The sequence below is a fragment of the Procambarus clarkii genome, chromosome 91 (assembly GCF_040958095.1).
Source record: "Procambarus clarkii isolate CNS0578487 chromosome 91, FALCON_Pclarkii_2.0, whole genome shotgun sequence".
Taxonomy (NCBI): domain Eukaryota; kingdom Metazoa; phylum Arthropoda; class Malacostraca; order Decapoda; family Cambaridae; genus Procambarus; species Procambarus clarkii.
The window spans coordinates 5,385,999-5,411,476 of record NC_091240.1 but is presented as its reverse complement, the minus strand read 5'-3'; the positions used below and the strand labels follow the sequence as shown (position 1 = coordinate 5,411,476).

Here is a 25,478-nt window from a genome sequence, read left to right as displayed (position 1 = left end):
AGATTGGTTAACGTATGTCAATAAAAAAAACGAAATAAACAGCTAAAATTACTATTTCCACAAACTAGTGTTCAGTATCCCTTTTTTATTTAACTGAGGGGCCACCATCATCCTCGATAGGGACAGGAACCCGGCTGCTTGTCAAAAGTCAATGCATTGTTCCTGAAGTTTTTTCCAACTAGATTTTGAACTGATGTCTTGGCATTTATGGCTTTGGCGGGTAGGCAGTTCCATGGGTTTATAACCCTATGGCTCAATAAACATCTAATAATAATAATAATAATAATAATAATAATAATAATAATAATAATAATAATAATAATAATAATAATAATAATAATAATAATAATAATACAAATCATTTATATACAAGAAGGTACAATGGGTTGGTGAGAGTACATTAGTTAAATTTATAAATTGACAGTGGTGATTACACTGATAAATATGAAGTACTTAATTAGTCTCAAGTACTAATATTGGGGAAATGGGTAGTACAAGATATAATGTGAGTTTGAAGCACAAGGTTGGAAACTATGACTGTAATTAGATATTTTTTTGTGTTTTACTTTTGAACAAGGCATAGGTTGGAACATTTTTAATTCATCAGGGAATGAGTTCCAAAGACTGGGCCCTTTTATTTGCATAGAGCGTTTGCACAGATTTAGCCTGACTCTTGGGATATCTGGGGACATCTCCAGTTTTCTGTCTTACATTGTGGCTTGTTGAACTTGAAGCTGTTGCTCTTGTAAGTGTTTCATTCGATCTTTTAAAAAAGAAGTGGTTTGGAATAATATTCTCCAACTTGTTTAGTATTTTAAAAGTTTCCGTAAAATCAGTCCTGTCATGCATGGTTGACTCTGGTCGCTATATTTCTCGGCGGGGAAGGGACATTCTCAGGGTCCTGAGATTTTCTGAAAAGGGTTTCAGTGGTAGAGTTCGTCGGTCAGTGCCTTTACTATTTTTAATTGAATCCATCTACACTTGGAGGTTTTATATTCGTTTAATTTGTCAATGTTCTTCCAGATTGTTTCGCACGTTATGGAATATCCCTTAATTCATTATCTTCCATTACATCAAACATTTGTATGGGTACTGGACTGCTGTCTAATATTTCTAGTGTGAACACTGATGTACTGTAATAAAAATAATAATAATATTAATAATAGCAATAATAGTAATGCGCAAAGAAATCACATTAACGTGATGTATCAAAGAGAAATTCAGTATAGAAGCCATGAAGAGGGTTCGAGCCTACACATTGGGTACTCTGAAACAACGCCTTAAATCACTGGACCATGGTATATTACATAATCCTTATTTACATAACTTTTGTAGCATATCGTGTCTGTGTCAGTGTTATTCCCATATAACTGTCAGGATGCTTTCCTGCGACCTGCTGACGGATCAGTTGAGCTCTCAGTGAAAATATAATAATTGATTAATTCCCAACCAGTTTAAGATAAAAACGAAGTACCACCTAATTAACTCAATGTAACCTACCTCACCCCTAAATGTCAACCCATGTCAACGATTTTAAACAATGCTGTTTGTTGACCAAATTGTATTTTTGCTTTTTTCTACCATGTTTCCCCCCCCCCCTCTTTTTTCATTTTTTTCTGATTTTTTCTCAACACAATTTATACTTTAATCTAAGTTAGTATTAAGTTTTAGTCTTAGTGTTTTTACTGTCCGAAACGCTTTGCGTAATAGTGGCTTTAGGCATTGTATGCACTAGCTCTATCTATAAATCCATTAACTTTTGTATTTCACCTTGTATGTATGTACTTTACCTGAATAAATATTTGTATTTGTATTTGTAATTAGTCCCCGGCCGTGGCGTAGTGGTAAGACACTCGCCTGGGTTTGTCTGGCCGGGAAGGATTCACTGGGCGTCAAGTTCAAGTATGTTTATTGAGACAAGAATTACTGGGCGTCAATCCTTAACTGTAGCCTCTGTTCACCCAGCAGTGAATGGGTACCTGGTTGTTAAACGATTTGGCGGGTCTTATTCCAGGGAATATTAGGATTAAGGACTTGCCCGAAATGCTATGCATGCTAGTGGCTGTACAAGAATGTAAGAACTCTTGTATATATATATATATATATATATATATATATATATATATATATATATATATATATATATATATATATATAAAAACTTTATTTTCAACACACAAATGGGGCCATTCAGTTGCAGTACTAACCAGCAAAATCAGTTCTCATAAAGAAAAGCCAAATGCTCGCTAATCCAGCCGCAAAATCCCCCTGTTAATGAATGAACGAGCAATATACAATTTACTCACGAGTAATAACGTACAATTAATTGTCAACAGAACCTCAGTACCTAACCTACACCTAACTATATAAAAATTGTAATGTATAATAATAATATGATAACATTAATTTGTGTATAAGAAAATGCCCATTTGGAAACGGGCATTACGTTAAAAACGTTAAAATTATTGAATGCGTCTATGCAGTCGTCTGGGTCATGGGGTGAACGCAGCCTAGTGTGGGATGGCGGCGCATCTAAAGTTCCTTTCATTCATAAACACGGAGGTTTTACCGTGTTTATGAATCTTTTTATTCATAAACGCGGAGGTTTCACTGTGTGTATGAATCTTTTCATTCATAAACACGGAGGTTTCACTGTGTTCACTGCGATATATATCTCATATCTATATATCTCTGTATATATGTATATCTGATATATATATATATATATATATATATATATATATATATATATATATATATATATATATATATATATATATATATATATATATATATATATATATATCAGATATACATATATACAGAGATATATAGATATGAGATATATATCGCATTCAGCTATGAGATATACATAGAATATTCTCAGGGAGGAACGGAGTATAGGGAGCACGACCAGAATAGAGTACAAGTTACAGCCCCGCTCCTGTGCCAGATAAGTCCACTACGGGCTCACCATAGACCGTGCTACTTGGAACTATTTGTTCCCAGTAACTGAATCTAAAACAACAACAACGTATAGGGAGGTGATGGGTGTAAGGGGGCGTGTCGGGGTGGAGATGGAAAGAGCTGGGGGAGGGGGAGGGGGCTAGGGAACTGAGGGATGGGAGGAGGGAAGGGATTGATGTGAGTGAAGGACAGGTGGTTGGTGGGGGGGGGGTGTCCCAACTTCACTTTTTCCTGACCCACGTGCAATGTCACCAATTTGCAATATGGCCGACAGCCCACGGAGGATATGGAAGAAGCAGTTAGCGTCTAGAGCAGGACACATATTCACCCTTGACGAGGTGTCAGTTCACTCAGCGGGTATATTCGCATACTTTGCGTTCTTATATAATGAAATGTGAAAAAATCACTGAATTCAGAGATAACACTCTCAATGGTGTACAAGAAAGTGTAAGTACTTCATTTATAATAATAATAATAATAATTATTATTATTTATTAATAATAATAATTATTATTATTTATTAATAATAATAATAATAATTATTATTATTATTATTATTTATTTACAAGAAGGTACAATGGGTTGGTGAGATTACATTAGTGATATTTATACATTCTTGCACAGGAACTAACACGCATAGCGTTTGGTAAGGTGAAAGAGTACATTGTAGTAAGGCTTTATATCAACCTATATCAATTACACTGGTAAAGATTAAGTACTTAATTTGTCTTAAGTACTAATAGTAGGGAAGTGGGTAGTACAAGATACAGTGTGACTTTGAAGCACAAGGTTGGAAACTATGACGATGAAATTAGGTACTTATTTATTTTACTTTTGAACAGGGCATGAGTTGGACAATTTTTTAATTCATCAGGGAGTCAGTTCCAAAGACTGGGGCCCTTTTATTTACATGGAATGTTTGCACAAGTTTAGTCTGACTGGGGATATCAAAGATATATTTATTTCTGGTGTGGTGCTTATGGATTCTATTACATTTATCAAGGAAAAGTTTCGGATCAAGATTAGAATTTAGGAACAAGGTTTTGTGCATGTAGATAGCACACGAGAATGTGTGGAATGAGTGTTTAGCATGTTAAGGGACTTAAACAGAGGGGCTGTGTGTTGTCTGAAAACAGTTTGTTGGACATTTTTGAAGGCTATGTAGCAAGGGGTGCATAATAAGAATAATAAGAAATTAAATGGTAAAAAAAACAAATTGGTGAATTGTCTGCGATAAGGTTCCGGATTATTGGACGTGTCTCTTCACTTCAATATGGGGAGGGGGCGAGAGTCGGTTCACATCCACTGTGTAGATGTATTGCTGGCATACAGATGGTTCTCAGGTGGGAACGACAGTTCCCACCTGAGTCCCCGTGGCGCACTGGTAAGAAACTCGTCCCGCGCTTCGCAAGCGATTTGGCCTGGGTTCGTATCCAGGCCGGAGAGGATTGACTAGGCATCACTTAACTGCACGGCTCTGTTTACCCAGTAGTAAACGGGTACTTGGTTGTTAAACGATTTGGCGGGTCGTATTCCGGGGAAAATTAAGATTAAGCTAGGAGCTGCCCGAAACGCTATGTGTGACTTTACAAGATTGTAAGAATTGTATATATAAATATACCTGGAAAAGGTCATCAAGGCAAATTGGGGGGGGGGACCTTCGACAAGCCGCCGGCTTCCTGTCCTCGTCGAGGCCACTAGGGTTAGTGACCCTCGGGTAAATAAAATAAAAAAATCTAAGGGAGAACCATTCATAGCTAGTCAACCCGTCTTCTAGAATAGTACATCGCATTTTGACGTATAAATAGCCCCTAAGGCTAAAGCCTAATGTCCTAAATATCACAGAGGCTCCCAAAATTGACGTAGTGTCCCGTACGTCAGTTTAGTGACGTTGGGAACTTAGCCGAGAGCCCACGAATAGAAAACGGACATTACTTCAATTTTGCGAGCTGTTAAGATGCTCAGTACATCAGTTTCTGGCCTTAGGGGATTTATAGGTCAAAATGCGATGTACTATTCGAGGGGACGCGTTGATACACACCATAACAATTTATTGCTTACTTAATTCTATGTAGTACGGGGAAGAGAACAGAAGAAAATGTATATATGCTGGATATCAATGTATAAATGAATGAACACGTCTTGGCTAGAAACTAACTTTAAAAAAAATGCAAAAATTATCGTGTCAACAGTCCTCCTTGCTGACACGATTTCTAAAGCTTATTTTCCTCCCTCCCTGAACCTCTCCCTAGTTTTTACTCCATAAAAATAAATAAGTAAAAAACGGTATTCACATAATATACATAGACGTCACCGCGTGTCTTAACCCGAAGGGTCGAAAATCTGTCATTAGGAGACATAATACAATACAATATATCGAATAAGATTTGTATCTGTTATTAAATGTTGCTGCCATAAGCGCCTAGATTATTGTGCACATGATGCTGTGAGCGGTTAGTTTATTGTGCACATGATGCTGTGAGCGGTTAGTTTATTGTGTACATGATGTTGTGAGCGGTTAGTTTATTGTGCACATGATGCTGTGAGCGGTTAGTTTATTGTGCACATGATGCTGTGAGCGGTTAGTTTATTGTGCACATGATGCTGTGAGCGGTTAGTTTATTGTGCACATGATGCTGTGAGCGGTTAGTTTATTGTGCACATGATGCTGTGAGCGGTTAGTTTATTGTGCACATGATGCTGTGAGCGGTTAGTTTATTGTGCACATGATGCTGTGAGCGGTTAGTTTATTGTGCACATGATGCTGTGAGCGGTTAGTTTATTGTGTACATGATGCTGTGAGCGGTTAGTTTATTGTGCACATGATGCTGTGAGCGGTTAGTTTATTGTGCACATGATGTTGTGAGCGGTTAGTTTATTGTGCACATGATGTTGTGAGCGGTTAGTTTATTGTGCACATGATGTTGTGAGCGGTTAGTTTATTGTGCACATGATGCGGTGAGCGGTTAGTTTATTGTGTACCCCATGCTATAGGCGGTTAGCTCATGATTAGCTACTAATCATGTATGTCTTTATACATGAATAGTATTTGATTGAGTATTTTCAACATGTTTTATTATCAACAATGACTCACTTTAAATTGTAATTTTTCTAAAATTACAGATGTTGACCAGACCACACACTAGAAGTTGAAGGGACGACGACGTTTCGGTCCGTCCTGGACCATTCTCAAGTCGATTGTCTTGACTTGATTGTCTTGACAATCGACTTGAGAATGGTCCAGGACGGACCGAAACGTCGTCGTCCCTTCAACTTCTAGTGTGTGGTCTGGTCAACATACTTCAGCCACGTTATTGTGACTCATCGCCTGCAATTACAGATGGTCGCCACCTTAATACGTCATCATAATTATACGCAACTGAATATGGAGTGACACTTAATAAATTCTTAATTTATCGGTAGTTTATGATTGAATAAAACCACCCACAACATTTCATCATGAATTCTGCCTCGGAACTACACACGCTCTCCTACTAGATAGCAGACTAAGATCGCTTTCCCTTTCCACAGCTCATGGTAAGCTTTACCTTATCAGTTTTCCCCTGAAAAAAAATCCATAGTACCCAATTACTGTTGGGAGAACAGTTAAGGATTGGCGCCCAGTCAATACTCCTTGATCAGGAGTATCAAGTCACTAGTAATTACAACATCCAATCTTTCAATTTAAGGTCAAATAGGTCAAATCTTTCAATTTATTTTATCTTGGGAATATTATTACTAAGTAGGAAGGGTTGATGTGGATATTGGGTTTATGGCTAACAGGATATCCAGAAACCAGATGATTCTCTTATCAACACTTGGAACTGAGTGTCAAGGAACATTGTATTTATTATACGACAGTCTTTGCCTTGTGTGTGCTAATTCCAACCTACATGGTGAAAGATTAAGATAAGGCACTTTAGCACGCATAATGACTTACTGTAATTATATAGCTCTTGAAATAGAACATTCTCTGTAACTAGCTGACATTGTAACTATAAGGTGTGAAGGATAGATGAAATTGTTTATGTAATAATCTAAGATGAGGTCTGATTAAGACCTCTTGTGCCCTCTGTAATGCTTTTTGCGCTACCGTTCACAGGACGAGTATGGGGTGCACAATAAACTAGCCGCCTCCGTCGGCAACAATCAAAAGCACGACAGTTTCTTGACATTGAGAACGCTCGCGAGAACGGGCTGGTGTTACAAGCCAAGATATTCAGGACCGGTGCTTTAATCACCCGTCTTGTTTCTATCGGTCCTACTAGCTTTGATACCTAAAGACTAGTTTTAGGTTCGCGAATTCAAAGCTGCTGAACATCTCCCTTAACATGTCAGTTGACACATTTCGAATTTCGAGCATTTATACTTCGGAACAGCAATATCATTGATGTTCTAATGATAAATCCTTCAATATAACAAATATGATTACTATTATATAAATCAACATAAGGAAAAAGCAGTTATAATCACCGCACCACTTCTTATACAACTCTATATATTAATAATTTTGTGCCCGGAATTCCTTGTTGAAGTTCACCGGGTTTAAATTACAGTCGACTAGGGAATGCATATTTTCAAATAAATAAATGTTTTGAATATATATTATTTAAAGAATGTTCATTTATTTAATGACTGATGGAAAACATTTGTTGAGGGAAAGTGGGCACGGAGAAGTTACTCAGTTATCTTTGTGTCACGGAAGCGATGGAGCGTCGTGCGTCTGGCAGCGCCTCAGAGTAAATTCTCTGTTTACGGATATTACTATTGATTATCTATCCACAGATGAACATAAGTTTGTTACTGAATTGGTCACATACGTTTCTAATGATATATATCTGATTATAGCTTTATTAATATAAGCTGTCATTAGAAGTACTCAAAGTATAGAAGAAGGCCGCTTGATGTAGGCATATCCACTTTGCTCCCGGAGTAAAACATTGGTAACACTGCTTCACAGACTATGACGTCATATATCACATTTGTTTAAAAAGGAGCAGAGTTATAAGCCCACTTTCCCTTGACGCATTGCCTTGTCAATCAATAATAATATTACTTAAGTATTGTTAATATTTCACGACTGATCTATACAATTAAAAATAAAACTTAAAAATAACAGAAAACTATTAACATAATAATAAATACTTCCATTCTTAACATCACTCTATTTGAGTTTTCTTCATATGACGGTAATTTTGCCCTTCAGGGCAAAATTAAAATTTCTTACATGTAAACGTTAAAAAATCAAAGAATTCAATCAGCTCTATTATTACTGTTAAAGCAAGCTACAAGTACTTAATCGGGATGACATTTTTGGCAAAATCTAAGCCCAACGTTTCAAGCTTGCCTACTGCATATAGTGCACAACACACTGCAGGCAGTAAGCTCCCACTGCCAGCAATGAAGTCTCTTATACTTGCTTACCTCGATCATAACCACTTTAACCATAACTATCATACACTTACACTTGTAAAATGTATCACATATTTGCTTACGCAAAGAGGCTTTCCTGCCCCATGGAAGATACCCCCTTTTCAAATTACTGCCTTCCCCCCTTTCTCACACAAGAAGCTGATTAAAGAAGAACCCTTGCATCCACAAGAAGCAAAGTACAATGCCTTAAGCCAAATTGATGCATTGGTCAGAGAGTGCTTCCTTTCCCAAATTATTTACATTGATGGCTCCTTGCACCAGTCCCATGGTGCAGCTGGAAGTGCAGTTGTTGTGACAGCGAGAGATGGTGCTTTCTCCCATGAGTGTGGAGCGCGTCTAAGTAACTGGGCCTCCACTCTTCAAACAGAGTTGGTTGCCATAATCCTTGCACTCGAGTGCGTATATGAATCCAAAGTTGACACGGTAATTGTAAGTGACTCCTTCTGACCTCAGCTCCCCAAGGCATAACTGTGGTGTGCTTGTGTCTGAAGCTAGATACAGATATAATAAAATAATCAATGATGGAGACAGAGTTTGTATCCTCCGTATGCAGGATAGAACTGACGAGTTAGCCAAAACTTTTGTTCATAAAGAGGGAACTGATTACCATTTTGCACTGCCTTTGAGCAGCCTGAGGGCAGTAATATTCCGGGAACATCAACAAAATCAAGTCTCAAGTCTCAACAAAATCTCATAGACTTGAGGCAAAGTGACATTCACACCAGTTACTCCATCATCATTCTATTATGCAGGAAGAATCGCACGTCTATGGGTCATCCAATAATGATGCCCAACCACTTGGACAGTCGGGGATTGAACACCGACCTGCATGAGGCGAGACTGTCGCTCTACCGTCCAGCCCAAGCGGTTGGGCGATGGTGAGGATGAACTCGAATACCTTAATATTTAATATGGTATCCCACATCTTGCTATAACGTTTTTAGTACGTATTAGAACATTGTTACACCTTGCTATATTGGTTGTTACACTTGTCAGGTGTTGTTAAAACTTGTTCGAATATTGTAGCAACGTCGTAGTTTCGTCGTGCGTTTGGCGGGAACTTGGAAGTGATATGAGGATAAAGATGTGGGATAGGACGGCAGGAAGGAATGGTGCCCAACCACTTGGAGGGTCAACCACTTACCTGCAAGAAGTAAGACCGTCTTCTACCGTCCAGTCCATGTGGCTGCTTATAGATACACAGTATCTCCACAACTAGCAGCCACCTGAAAACCTTGTTCGTTATTGTTGACTCTCATAGCACTATTAGCTATTGAATCTTTTAACCTTTCTAATCCCAAAGCATCGACCTACTCTCCCCACCTATAACCCATACACCCAGGCCAACCTAACTTATTGATGTATCAAACTTTTGAAATGAGAAAATAGACTAGGTGCAAATTGCCTTTGTACATTTTTCTGTGTCTTTCCACAACACTTCATATACTGTGTAAGTCAGCCCTTTTTCATTATAATTAACTTATCTTAATTTTTACACCATCCATTAAAAATACATATCATCTACACCCCTTCTCCCATCCTCCTATCACCAGTATTTACCACCAATACCCCCCTTTCCTCTCCATCCCCATCACCAATACACAGCCCCAATACCCTTTCTCCCATCCCCTATCACCAATACACACCCCCAATACCCCTTCCTCCCCACCCCCGTCACCAATACATCCAACCTACTCCTTTTCCCATTCCCCTATCACCATTACGCTTTCCCCCCTATCCTCATCATCTACACAATACCACTTCCCCCAATGATCACAGATCACAAGCTTCTTTCTGCACGCTCGCCACAAGAACGAACATGTCCGCTCTCACAGCCCACACCGTGTGATAGTCGCCAAGGCGCATTACACTAGGTCAGCCCCACTTTCATCCTGAATATTCGGGAGAAGGAGGGCCTCCTTAAGTAATGAGCATTGTCGGGTAAAGCACCGGTAAGCCAGAGTATCTCCACACGACCGACACCACTGCGATCCGTTGAGGGGGGGGGGGTGCCATATGGGACCAGTCACCTGGTACCATGTTTCAGAGAGTGAAGACCACCTTCCTGAACAACCATGCGTTCACCAAGCGTGAACGCATGGTTGTTACGCTGCAAACCATCTCCACCATTACCAACGTCACACCTGTCGACTTTCGCCAGGAGGGGGAGGAATGTTGTTTTCTTTTACTCGCAGGAGAATAACATCGACCACTTCGAAACACTTCCTACTCGCACCGACCTTGAAAAAGCGCTTATCAGCCGAATTTTCTCTCAACGGCTCCTTGCTAAGAGATTCGTTATCATCAGGAGAACCAACGATTGGATCTCCAACCGCGACCTCCAAGCTATTGTGGAACGGAAGGGATTTATCAGGAGAAAGCGCCACGCCATTACTATATAGCACTGGGAATGGGTCAGGATAACGATTTGAGATGGGACGGGGGAAAGTAATGGTGCCCAACCACTTGGACAGGCTATTGTGGGTGCAATCGAAGCTGAGAACCCTCCTGCAAGAGCAATCAATCTTTATATCCTCGGTCGCACCCCCGGAACCCTCGCGACCATGAAACTGACTTCTGAAATCACCCATGCGGACCTTGCTGCCGCACAAGTGCTCAAGTGCTTCGGAGTCAAGATTCCACCAGCCATGATCAAGAAGGAACGCGTCTACGATCTACAACAGTGTCTAAAATGTTACCAGTGCACACACACACTCTACCAAGAAATGCACGGAAAGCGTCACCAAGTGCAGCATCTGCACGGAAGACCACCGTTACACCGTCTGCTGGGCTAAATTAAGTCCAGCGTTGTCTCGTCTGCGAAGGTGACCACGTGTCGAAAGGTGATCACGGCCATCTCCAATCGCCGCCCGTGTCAAAAGGAAGAAATCCGGAAAATTGAAGACTCGAGGTGCCTTGCCGCCTCCACCACCAACGCCGCTCGCGAGCACCATCGTCATTCAACATCCATTCCGTTGCTGGCCACCACCACACCTCCTTATCACACTTGATACCACAGCTTTGCTGACATTGCCTATGTAAATGAAATATTATTCTCCTTTAATATTATTCATATTTACATTCTCACTTCTTATACTGCATAATTATTATGTATATTAATGTATTTGATAAATAAATAAATGTCACTCATACGATTTGTATTGTCGTCTACGCTCTTCAGCGACTCAAGGGTCTCACCTCGTTTCACGTTAGCTTCTTATACTCACGACCTGAAGAGCGCTTGCACTGCTGCAGTGTGCCTGCACTGCCCAGTGCTTCCCTTGCCGTGCTCTTCGTGTGTTGTTGTAAAGCAGTGTACAAAATGTTCAGCAGCTGGGTCAAGCCCTGACTCTTTTTCTCCTTAAGCATTTCCTCTCCCCCCACTTATTCACCTTCTGTCCCCACGTCCCTGCTCGCCCCTTACAGTGTCTTATCCTGTATCTAGTCTTCTTCGCCACTTTTCCAGAGCTCCCGGGAGGAGAAAGAGCTACAACACAGCAAGATAACCTCAAGAAGATAACCCAGCCAATGGGGGGCCCAGCTCCCAGTCCACCAGCCATCACCGCCCTAGCCGTCGCCACCACCCCATCACAGCCTTCACCACAGCAGATACCAGCTCCTTTACTCACCACACAATACGGTGGACGCTCTAACTACGGTGGAGACAAGATTGCTGGCTACCAGGAATATGTAAGGATTCTGAACATACTCTATGCTGCGAGTGGCCTTCCGACTTGCCTGGTGTAGGAAGTCTACACCACCTTTACTCCAGCTACAAGTTCTACTCATGCCTCTGAACGCTGCCGCGCTCACAGATCTACTGTCTACTGCTGCAATACCTGTTCCAACAGCCACAGTGGAGGAAGCAGCCCTGGAACCGACGCCTTCACATCCGACATCTGCTGCAGCCCCACCCACCATCCCTGTAGCTGCATAGTCTGCCACCGTGCATTCTTCAGAACCATCTACTACCATCGCGTCATAGACCCTGTACACCCCCCCCCCTCACTGAACCTTCTACTCAAGCTGCAGGACCTGCTACTACTTAACCTCCAATGACCACCACCTTTGCCTTCGACTTGTACTCTGTTCCCTGCTCAAGTTTTCTGCATCCTCGCCCCAGCCTTCTATTTCCTGCTTACCTGCTCTAGGGTCTTGGATTCGATTCGGCCCCTCTCCCCCCCCCCCCGGAAACACACACTTTTATTCAACATACCAACAAACACAATTTTAATAAAATTAAAAATAATAATGAACATTTAGGATATACAGAACAAGAGGGGGTAGGTGATTGTATGCTGGGCACTACCATACCACCATGTAAACGCCTAAATATCCTGGAAGCAGAGAACTGAATGTCTTTCCAACCCTGTAAAAGACGGCCATGGTCATATTCTCCTCGAAAATTATGGGATCTTGCAAATAACCTGCATGAGCTGAGAACTGAGACCTTCAGCATTAATACTTAAGAGCACAAGTCCATCGCTTTGCAGCTGCGGGGGACTAAGCTGTGAAAGTGTAGTACGGTAGTTGTAAACTGAAGAGGAGAGCATCCACAACTGAAGCACTAACCACACGGGCAGATAAGATAACTAGGAAGCAACCACGTGGGGTAATCGCAGGAATTATTGCTATTCAGCTCCACTGCCTAATAATAAAGACAAGTTTGTTAATTACATCAATGTTACTTGAATCAAGTCAATATGATGAGCCTTTCTCAATACTGTACAGTATATTACAAAAATAAAACTTGCAATGGTGCCATATTGACGTTTAAAAATGTGTATATTTTGTTGGATTAGTCCTTAGGCATAGTATTTTAATAATTTTCATATCGATATAATGACACACTGTATTCTCAATACAGTCTTTAGAATAGAAACCTTGAGAAAGAAAACAAAATATACATGGCAAAACCATAATATATGCTTCAATGGACAGAATTAACATTGTTTAGTCTAATTCAGTAACAGTTGTCATTAACCAAGAAATGCTGCTTGAAAAAAAAAGATATCAAAGTGCTGACAGCCATTTTGTTTTTACAGGCAAAAATGTTATCTTCAATAAATTCTACTCTCAGTTTGGTGTTTTTCTACATGCCACATGCTCTAGTCAAGTACTGTACTATTACTGTATTATTTGTAGTTTATATTTGTGTTATTGTGCAAATATTTGTAAGTTACCCGGAGCATATCTCTGCTCCCCATACCTCTGGAGAGGGATTTGGAAGTTCTTCTACTCCCAGAGCCCGGCCGGTAAAATTATGTAACAGGAAATACAAAAAAGGACAAAATTTTCTATGTAATATAAAAAGTTTATTTAACATAAGAAGTAATGTACACAAGTTAAAAGAGACCTTTAGATGGAAACTTATTATACTTTGGTTTTAGGAAGTTCAGGTATGAATGCCTTTGTCTTAATTATTTTTGTTGTAAAATTAATGTGAAATAATGAGCATCTTTTGCCAAGACAACATTACTTTAAAAATCTAAATTATCTCAGTTTTTAGCTCATTGATTTACAATAATCTTTTGTGCTAATGCAATAGAGTACTTGAACATCCCGCAACAATAAAGTTGACATTTTTTTGTTGTTTGTAAACTACACCAACTAGCTAATTGTCCCTACGTTCTTATTAAGCAGTACTATATGTTCGCTTTCTTATTTTACATAAAAGTTAACATATACACAATGCAAGTACCCAAAGTGAAGTCCTAGCGTGAAGGTGTATCGTTCTAGGTCCCTTCTGGACTAACGGTGTCATATTAACACACTCTGAGAAACAACATAAACTACCCAGAACTAGGGGCTGATGGGAACTATGGGGCTGATGGGAACTATGGGGCTGATGGGAACTATGGAGCTGATGGGAATTATGGAGCTGATGGGAACTGTGGGGCGGATGGGAAGTATGAGGCTATTTGGAAGTATTGGGTGATGGAAATTATGGGGCTGAAGGGAAGTACAGCATTGGGCTGAGGGAAACTATGGGCTGATGGGATCATATGTAATTAGTAGAATGACATGACTTTGATCTCTGTACTGTATTTGTAATTGTTGTGTATAAACAAACACAACTTATTACATTCTAACAAAATCAGATTCAGATGTGGCCAATATTAATTTAATGTTGCCAAGGTATATGTACCTATAATCCTATATTTTTGTGGAAATTACAGATCACCAACTACCAAGAAGTTTTTTTGACCAAACGAAATTCTTGTTTTCTTTGCAGTGGACTTGTATTAGCACTGAAAGTATCACAGAACTCCAAAATCAACCTCTCTTCAGAACCCGATTTAAGACTCATTAATTACAGTATAAATATTTAGTTACCCAAAATCTCAATGTCAATTATGTGTATGCCATATGTACTGTACAGTATCTCGAGGAAAGTAATTATATGCTTTATGTACACTTGATAACCACTTACATAATATGTATATGAATTAGTGGCTGAACAAATGCTTTGTTATAAAAATCAGGCTTTGAAAATCTACTTTCTTAGAAAGGCACTCAGATGCTTTTTCAGGCAAGACCATTGTACTGTATTTCCCATTGTACATAATCATAAGTAAGGGCAGCATAACATTCTGTACCAACACAGCAATGATCTTCACAAACATCTCTTTCAGGTCATATTGATTTTAGTGGGGCACTGGAAAAAAGTACAGCCCAGCCCTGAGTGACTAAAAAAAGTTAATTTATAAATATAGTACTGAAAGCCTTTCCAAGCCCTACATGGCATTACAAAGTATAGTACTTAAAAACAGTACTTTTGTCAAACTGCTAATTTCACAATTGGCCACACTTTTCTTCTCTGTGACCAAATGGCAGCACCATTGCTATCACCAAGTCCCTCGCCTCAAACTTCATTAAACTTTAACATAAAAAGAAAATAGTATACAGGGAAATAAGTGACTCAAGAGGAAACAGGAGCATCTGAGTGTCATGCTCAGAAAGCAGATATAAATTCACATTCATTCAAAGATTGATTTGTGAGCACAAAGACACTTAGATGGCACCTAATGCAAGACTAAGGTCAAAGCTGCTGCTAAAATTACAAAGAACATGAATTGGGAACTAGCCTGTGCTGTAGAGAGGAGTTCCCAAAAAGCTATTGCAGGGCCCTTGGTTCACAAAAGGTGGTACACTCATTGTCTGAAGAGCAATCAAAGTTCAACATATTAATTGTGCAGCTGAGGAATCCTGGGAAGGTATTGTGAAGCAAAGGTGTGACTGACCCATCAGAAACCTTGGGCTTCGATGTCAGAATAGAATATCAACAAGAAGAATGCCGTGAGTGGCAAACTTTTGAAGCTTATGCAGCCTGCAATAAATCTGCAGATTACTCAAACTTGATGACTATGTGAAGCTGAGATATACAGACCTTAGTACAGGGCACCAGCATGTGAGGATTAAGGAAGAGTGATATAGCCTAACTCTGTCTAGGAGACTGTAATTAACATTAGGCTGCAACAGGCAGTGTATGGTGTACTTGATTGTAGACAAACTGGGCCCAATGCAAAATAGTGCTCTGCCTGAAGAAGTAAAATTTTGGCCAAGAGGCTATAATTATTATGAAGATGCACAAATGCCCACTGATCTAAAGCCAGGACTCCAAATGCAAGCATGATGTTTACTAGCCCAGTTTTCCATTCCTAAGGCAAACAAGAGCATCTTAGGGTAAAGTCCTTGTATGACATAGATACAGTACTTGAAATCTGTCAAGAAACAAAAACTCCAACATCCTGTGGGGAAAATAGATTGACAACAATGGCAAATGAAGTGAACAGTTTTGAAAGAAGATATTACATAGTTTGAGAAAGGGGAGACTTGAAAAGTCTAACCCAAAACTGAGTTAAAGAGAACCTGCCAGAGCAGTACCATACCTGATTTACCTGAGGGCCACTAACCCTAGTGGCCTCAACAATAAGAAACAAAGGGGTTTGGCATAAGGTTCCTGCACTAGTGGCAAGAGGAATTTGAAAATATTTTATGAGGTAGAATGGTGATAGATCCTCTCTATAAACTCCACATGTGAAAATCAGCAGCAGCTTAAACTATTCATGGAACACCAGGGGCTGATCATCAGCATGAGAAGGGAGGGAAATTGGGGAAAATTAGTGCTATAAAAGAGAAGTGCTGGGAACCTTGGCTGAACCAGCCACTGCTCCATTGGTGGTGCTTACCATGAAAGGGCTAGTGAAAGAGCCATAGGTTGCCTCCACCAAGAATTTCCCAAATTAAGCAGGGACTGCTCACTTACATTTTTGGGAGTGGTAGGGGCAATAATCATCTGCTCATGTGAAAACAGCTCACTATAAACACCCTAAGCAAGAACCCAAAATGAATGACTATGATCCCTCCCTCAAGAAAGTAGGGTTCATAGTTAAACATCCCTGTTGGGTTATATTGATGCAAGGGAGGCAATGGAGAAAAGCTGAACCCAGCTCTGCAGTAACTACACAAAGTTTATTCATGAACACTGGAGGTTCAAGACCTACTTGCCCGAAATGCTGCGTGTACTAGTGGCTTTACAAGAATGTAATTACTATGCTATGTATCCTCACAATCCCAATTTACCTTCTTGTATATATATAAATAAATAAATATATAAATAAATAAAACTTGCATCATGGGGACTGCCATATTATTCCATCGGTAAGGCTTACCGGAAAAGGGCAGTTGAAAGGGTGGTCACAAGCTTTCCCAGTAGAAATCTATTAAAACAAGCATGGACTGTCTACTTGTAAATATGGGAGTGTCAGAGGCAACAACTTTCCATGCATGGATAACTGGCCTCCTGAGAACACTGCTCAGACCAAGATTCCAAAAGAAATAAACACAACCTGCCATCTCCCTCGAGAGGTAGAGGAAACAGCAAATTTCAGCTGGAACATTGGTTCAATGGAATAAAGGTTTTCACTACCCTTGACCTGCTAAATCTTTCGTTAAAGAAAAGCAGGAATGATAAGGATGAGAAATGTAACAGTGGAAGTACATACAAATTCCTGAAACTGACTTAACACTGTGCATCTGTAAGTGAAACAAGCTATTAAAATGTTGACCACTACAGCAGGCAAAAAAAGAGAAAGGAGAGTAAACAGCTAGGTCAAAGTAGCAACTGCTGCCAAGGAAGACACAAGTGCAGGCAACTCGCTAAACCCACCTGGAATGTAGCTGGGAAAAGAATTTAATCACCATGAAGACTATGATAGGGTTTGTAAGGCTGAGGATCTGGAATGCAATACCCGCCAAACACACACCGAAACTACGACGTTGGTACAACGTTCGAACAAGTTTTACCACTTCCTAACCAGTTATAACAACCAATATAGCAAGTTGTAACAACGTTCTAATACGTCATAAACACGTTAAGCCAAGATGTAACAACTTTATTACAAGTTGTAACAAGCGGAAAATAGAGACAGTTTCGGTTTGTGTTTCCAGGGTAGGGATTATCTGATGGCAAGTGGGAAATTAGTAGTTTGGTTACAGCACTCCTTGGTGGTCTCTGTGATGACAAGTAGGGCTTGGAAATACTTTGTTTTTGTAGTCACTTAGCTGGGTTGAGCTTTTCTCAAGTGCCTCTGGTTGAGCTTTTCTGAAGTGCCTCCGTAGCATCAGTATCACCCAATAGAAACATTTGAAAAGATTACTATTGTGACAGTGCAGAATGTCACTCTTACCTGCCTGTCATGATCCTGTCTGATGGGACATTTCATGATCTTATCTTAAGAGAGCATCCTAGTGGAATTGCTCGGAAAGTTAAAAAGTAAGTTTCTTATGAAGATTATCGGTTCTGTATACAGTATGGTAAAGGTAATGAAGGAGAAAACCCAATAAATTGATTAACGATTCAGAGGATATTCTAAATTTTTCAAGCTGGGGGAATGCATTCCATCCATATATATTTTAGTATGAGGTATAACAGTTTTGAGTTACGTGCTAAAGTGGGTAGAGCTTAAAACAAGAGGAAAATATGGCTACACAAACACAGATAAACAAATGAAATACTTGTAAACAATTCCAAACAAAAGGTTGTTAATTGATGTAATAAATCCCAAATTTACAAGTTATTCACCTCTGATATTTGTAAAAATAATCAGAACGTCCAATTTGCTGCAATTTAGCAGATTATACACAGGAGTTTGCCAGATGCAGTACAAACAATATGAAGTTAAATGTCTGAATGCATGTCAGTTTCAATGTACTGTAATTACAATTCTAAATGATTAATTTACCTATACAGTATCTATAGTTTACATAAATTATGTTATATTATATTAATTTAATAAGATGATGACTGTACAGTATTTGGATCTATAATTTTTTTTATAGATTTGGTCAGCAGTAGAGAAAAACTGCCTACTCACAGTGCAGGGACTGGAAGTACAGCATTTACGAGCAAACTCATTCATGGTTCTAGATTCACTAGCACAGACTGAATATCTCACACATTTGGCTGGAGATTCATGAACCATTAGCATTGTGTAACACAGAGGATAGTGTGTTCAGCATTTGGTCAGTTAGAATCAATACTGTTGGGTCAGGTCATGCGAACAGCGTGCCCCTTGGCTAAAAGGACCTCAAAAAGCCCAACAAGTTTCCTGCCTTGGACAATGGTATACAGTACAGTACTGGTATAACAGATTACCTTTCCTGAAGACAAAATACTGCATTATGTGATAAAGTGCTGATGATTATTTGAGTTTTAAAATATTGTTTTTCCACTACCATTGATAATTTTTGTTGTTTTGATTTTGCAGAATTAAATGTTTTGCACCTTAGCTCATTTTAAAGCCAAAAACCAAAGTGTTTTATTCCGGAATGTAATTTGCCAAACAGTATGCATCCAGACTCATAATTCCTCCAGGTGCAAAAGAGTGAAGGAACTCTATTCAAATTGTTGCACCCTGCCCAAGATTTTAATTTAAAATAGTCTTTTGCTTGCAGATCTCCATAAATTTAATAAGATTTAATGAGTTGGGGCAGAAGCAAAAGGTAAATAAAAGCAAATCAATATGTGATCCGCAATATAGAAATATTAGCTTGTAATTGTATTGGAGAGTTGAGTTGACTGTAAAACTTTAGGGTTACCCCTCATCATCCCTCCATCAAACAAACAAAAAAAAGTTTAATTTTATGTATAGTAACAGTTTTCTACTTCATACATAAAATATACTGTATTTTCACTTTCTTTTCAAAGAAATACCTATTTTGTCAAGTGACTTTACACTTTCTGAGTTAGAATGAAAACATGCAGAAGAAAAGAGTTTCTCCACTTGTTATGAAATGAATTTGAGCATAACACTTTCTGAACATCAGGGGAAACTACTGTATATTCAAATGGAACTTCTTAACATTACACTTATCAATATTTTACATAAAATAAGTTACCGTACATGTTATATTTAATAAGTTGATGTCTGACTGCATAGTATCTGGCTCTATTTCTTTTTGTTATGGACACAGTACCAATACAGGCAAGCAACCCACTTACAGTACACGGACTGTAAGTGTTTACAAGCCAATCCATTCATTGGTTTGCTCACTCACAGACCGAGTGGAGACAGAGGGTATATCTTCCTCACTTGGCTGAATATTTGTGAACCAATTTGATTTCTACAAGCTGGTGGAGGCAAAGTTGTACTCTGGAAATTTACTAACTCTGAACTGAATTATAGATCATTTTCTTTCTTAGTTTTCCTTTATTTAATTAATTATTTTTGAACATGCCAACCTTTGTAAAGTGACTAAAATTTGTACTCTAAAGCAGACTCCAATATAGAGACACTCAGCCTCCCCCAGTGGACCAAAACACTCAAATTGTTATATTTTGACTTCTAAACTCGAGTTGCCATATGAAGCCAATTTAGGTCATATTTACTACGACTCTACTGTACAGTATTGGTGCAACTAAAATAGGACATGACACTGACTAACAGCTTTATTCCAAATAATAACCCGGATGAATTCAGTTAGCTATTAACACAAAATTACTCTCCAATGACCAATATTACTCATATGGTAGCCGAATATGGGAAGAGTACTATGAATCAGGCTGCCAAAATGAATAGGCATTACACACTGGAATGTTTATTCACCAGGCACTCCAAAAGGAACATGCTTTGTTAACAAACAGCTGAACAGTGGCAGTGTTAAAACTTAGTACTGTAATTATGAAGAAAGGGCTGCTAATCAACTGGATATTTAAGGTGCAACAAATTCCACCAAACAGGCAAGCCCCTGGTCCCTGACAGGTTATGTTGTTGTTGTTTTAAGTGACATATATTTGTGTAAATATTATACATAGTAAGTCTACAAAGTTCAGTTTTATCCCTGATCTGACCTTATACGTGAATAGATTTGCTCTCCTGGTTACATACAATCACACACACGACTACAAGAAACCTACACAAAGTAGCAAAGTAGAGCTAATATCTTACCTTAAATAAGTAATTATTCCACATTAATATTCAGAATATCCTCCAGTGATAAATTACTGAACAACAACCATGCAATCTTACACTTGTCAAACCTGACAGTAGGTGCTCACTTTTTACACCCGTATCACATGCTTACTCATTACATCCGCAACCAATGCTCACTTGTTGCATCTGCATCTAGAGCTCACTTGTTACATCCTCATCTAGTGCTCACTTGTTAAATCCGCATCTAGTGCTCACTTGTCACACTAACCTCTTTGATACAATCACTCTAAATTACTCTATTATTTAGAGAATCAATTAAATTTCTTTATAACTAGAAATATTTTCAAATAAAATTTTATACATCACTTCATTACTGCTAAATAAAAATGTTTTAGCAAAATTTTTGCAACTGTTAATTACAGAGACCACAATGTTCGTACATGTTCCCACTGAGCATAAGCATATGGTGGCTGATATGTTTGTTGAATTAACAGTTTCCCATCTGCATCACATTCAAATGGTTTCTTGTCATTTTGCACCACTACATGACTGTTCTGATCCTTCTGCTGTACTGGAATCTGTTTTACAAATTCCTCTCTCCTCTCAGTATGAACAAAACTATGGCTGTTAAGATGACTTTCCTGTGTAAATCTCTTTCCACAATGAGTGCACTCAAATCTCTTTTCACTGTGCACATACCTATGGCTGCAAAGGTAGCTCTCATGAGAAAACCGCTTGCCACAAACCTCACAAGCAAATTTCTTTTCTTCGGTATGTACAAACCTATGAGTCATAAGATGATTCTCATGAATGAATCTTTTTCCACATTCATCACATGCATATTTTTTTTCCTCATCACTCATATACTTATGGCTGTTTATGTGATTCTTCTGCACTTGCTTTCCCCATTGCTGGAACTCTGCTTTCTTTCCACTGTGTGTAAACTTATGGCTGTTTAGATGAATTTCTTGACCGAATCGTTTTCCACATTCATCACACTCAAATCTTTTCTCTTCATTATGCACAAACATGTGGCTACTAAGATGACTTTCCTGTGAGAACCGTTTCCTGCATACCTGACATTCATACTTTTTCTCTTCACTGTGCATAAATCTATGGCTATTAAGATGACTGCTCTGACTGAAACGCTTCCCACAAACATCACATTCAAAATTTTTATCACTATGCACAAGCATATGACTATTAAGGTGACTCTCCATGTTGAACTTTTTGCTGCATAGAGGGCATTCAAATTTCTTTTCATTATGTACGAGCATGTGGCTGTTCAGGTGACTTTCCATGTTGAATCTTTTACTACAAATTTCACATTCAAACTTCTTTTCTTCACTGTGTACTAACATGTGGCTGTTAAGATGACATTCCATAGTGAATCTCTTACCACAAACAGTACACTCAAAATTTTTATCCTCACTGTGCACGAGCATGTGGCTGTTCAGGTGGCTCTCCATATGAAAGCGTTTGGCACATAACATACAAGAAAACTTTTTTTCATTGTGAACAAGCATATGGCTTCGGAGATGACTTTCCATGTTGAATCGTTTAGGGCACAGCGGACATTCAAACTTTTTCTCATTATGGACAAGCATATGACTGTTAAGGTGACTCTCCATGTTGAATCGCTTACCACACATTTCACATTCGAACTTTCTGTCCTCATTGTGTACAAGCATGTGGCTTGTCAAGTGACATTCCATATTAAACCTTTTGTTACAAACTTGACATTCAAATTTTTTATCTTCACTATGAACAAGCATATGACTTGTAAGATGATTTTCCATTGCAAATCGTTTGTTGCATACCTCACATTCAAAGTTTTTTTCAACTGTGTGCACAAGAATGTGACTGTTGAGATGGCTCTCCATATTGAATCTTTTCCCACATATTTCACATTCAAACCTCTTTTCACTATGCACGAGCATATGACTTACGAGATGACTCTCCATTGTAAACCGTTTATGACACAATGAACACTCAAACTTTTTTTCACTAGTATGAACAAGCATATGACTGTTCAAGTGAAGTTCCAAGGGAAATCGTTTGTCACACTGAGAACATTCAAATTTTCTATCTTCATTATGAACAACCATATGGCTGTTCAGCTGAACCTCCATGTGAAATCGCTTACCACATAGTACACACTCAAACTTTTTGTCCTCATCATTATGCACAAGCATGTGACTTTTAAGGTGACTTTCCATGTTGTATCTCTTACCACATAATAAACATTCGTGATTTTTTTCTTTACTGTGTTTCATCATATGGCTGTTCAGATGGCTTCTCTGTGTATATCGTTTCCTGCATATTTCACACTCATACTTCCTGTCCATGCAGTGCACAAGCATGTGGCTGTTCAAATGATTCTGCATTGCAAATCTCTTGTCACAAATTTCACATTCATATTTCTTCTCGGTAATGTGCACATGCATGTGACTTGTTAGATAATTTTCCATTGTGAATCGTTTACCACATATCTCACATTCAAATTTTTTTTCTCTGCTGTGTTCTAGCATATGCCCATTAAGGTGACTTTCCATACTAAATCTCTTATCACATATTTTACATTCAAAGTTCTTCTCCTTGGTATGCCATTGCATATGGCTGGTGAGGTGGCTTTTTTGTGCATATCGCTTACCACATCGCTCACACTCATATGGCTTCTCACCATCTAGCAGGTGAGTTGGCTCCTTAATCGATACTGTATTTTCTTGGATGTGATAATGTCCATAAAAATTTGGAGGATGATGAATAAGAGTCTGTGTTCCAACAGCATTTGTTTGGCTTACTTTATGAAATTTTCCTGGGTACGGGATGTGCAATCCTTCCATTATGAGGTATATATTTTATATAATTTAATTATTTATGTTAAAAGTAAAATTTAGTTTTTTATGTGATCATATAGTGATCACTTTTCTCATTTTCATTATTGATGCAAATTCTGTCTTGATCTCCAGGAGGAGTATCCACGTCCATGTTCCTGGAAGAGAGAACATATGTTAGCCATCTAAAGTTAACAAATACTGCATTTGTATACATAACATGAAAAATATTGTGAAGTAGTGTAATAAACTATTAATTAGAATTGTTTGATATCTTATAACACAAACTGTGTAATAGCCTCAAGGAAAATAAGGCATAAGGAAAATGCTCTAATGATCATGGCTCTGCAGATTTTCACTACATCACTGAGGTGAGAGATGTTAGTATTAAATACAATTATCTTTATCAGCTGGTAATACAGACATCTTAGATTACTGTTTCCATGACAATGTATTCTACTACTGGGCCTGATGAAGATAATGGCCAACTTGTATAGTGTTTCTAAAGTTTCTTAAATTCATGTGAGATAGCTAAAAAACATTGCTTTGTTAGACTAAGAAAGTGAGAAAACTTGGCTTCTTGTTTTAATTTACAGACAACTGGGCAATTGAAGTAAATAATATATAAGGTTATTACAGTGAATTTGAAAAATATAATGAAATGAAAATACGAGTATGGTACTGAACCTGGCACTTCAGGTTACAAAGGTGTTCATTTGCTGATTCAGTTGCGGTAAATTAGGAGGCTGAAGTTATAAAAGTAGCAGGTCATTAATCATTAATTTTTAGTACCCACTGGCAGTTGAAGAGCCCAACTTGGTAGATATTATAGGGTAGATAGATGATAATTACTACCAGTTGCCTTCTATTGGAACCCTTGACAATGCCCACAATTTAAACAACTGCAGAATTTATGAGAAACATTTAATGACTGCCACTTGCAAAATTATTCCAGTAATGCTTTTATGATATGCATTTTGATATGAATATTTGCTATAATTGATGTAAGAAATACAATCATGTTTCTTCTGTGCAATACAGTATTATTCTAAAGATTTAAATAATTTTTGGACCAAGATCGACACTCTCCAATCATTAAATGTTCCTCATCAATTTTGCAGTTGCTTAACTTTTACCATATATAATAGTCTGGTGTAGATTGTGTACATTGTCAAGGAATGCAACAGAAAACAACTGATACTAATTATCACCATCTATCTACCCTATAATAGCCACTAATTTGGTTTATTCAACTGCCAGTGGGTCCCGAAAAATTGATGGTTATTGAACTGCTACTTTTATAGCTTCAGCCTCTTAATTTACAGCAACGGAACTCATGAATGATCAACTTTGTAACTTGAAGTGCCAGGTTCAGTACCGTACTCCTATTTTTATTTCTTTATATTTTTCAAGTTCACTGTAATAATCTTATGCAGTATATTATTTACTTCTAGTGTCCTCTGGAAAAATATTTTTGTATCAAATGCAGATATTCTGGTAGTATTAATACAAAGGTATTAACCTTTGTGGTGTTTGTAAATTAAAACAAGAAGCTAATTTTCCCTCACTTCTGAATTCTTACTGTATAATGTTTAGAAAGTATGAAATAGCTCAGAGCATAGAAGCAGAAAACTTTTTTAGTTTAACATGATAATTTTTTCAATACAGACTACACCTGTATTTCATATGAAGGTAAGAAACTTCAGGAACAGCATACAAGTTGTCCTTTCATCGTCAAGCCCTTTACATTCTAGTGGTAGAAAACATAGCCAGGAAACAGTAATGTAATTTTGCATCATATATA

The 25,478-nt window shown here is 38.4% G+C and overlaps 1 protein-coding gene across 2 annotated transcripts in view; it reads right to left on the bottom strand.

Moving 5' to 3' along the window:
- Positions 1-13,693: 13,693 nt before the first annotated feature.
- LOC123773959 (zinc finger protein 493) overlaps positions 13,694-25,478 on the bottom strand; it is a 177,940-nt gene continuing 166,155 nt past the window's right edge. For both annotated transcript variants that reach the window (XM_069318684.1, XM_045767958.2), the window contains exon 2: positions 13,694-23,832. In XM_069318684.1, the coding sequence (XP_069174785.1) occupies positions 21,254-23,683 (2,430 nt within the window). In that variant the 5' untranslated portion in view covers positions 23,684-23,832 and the 3' untranslated portion in view covers positions 13,694-21,253. The remainder of the gene's footprint in view (positions 23,833-25,478) is intronic.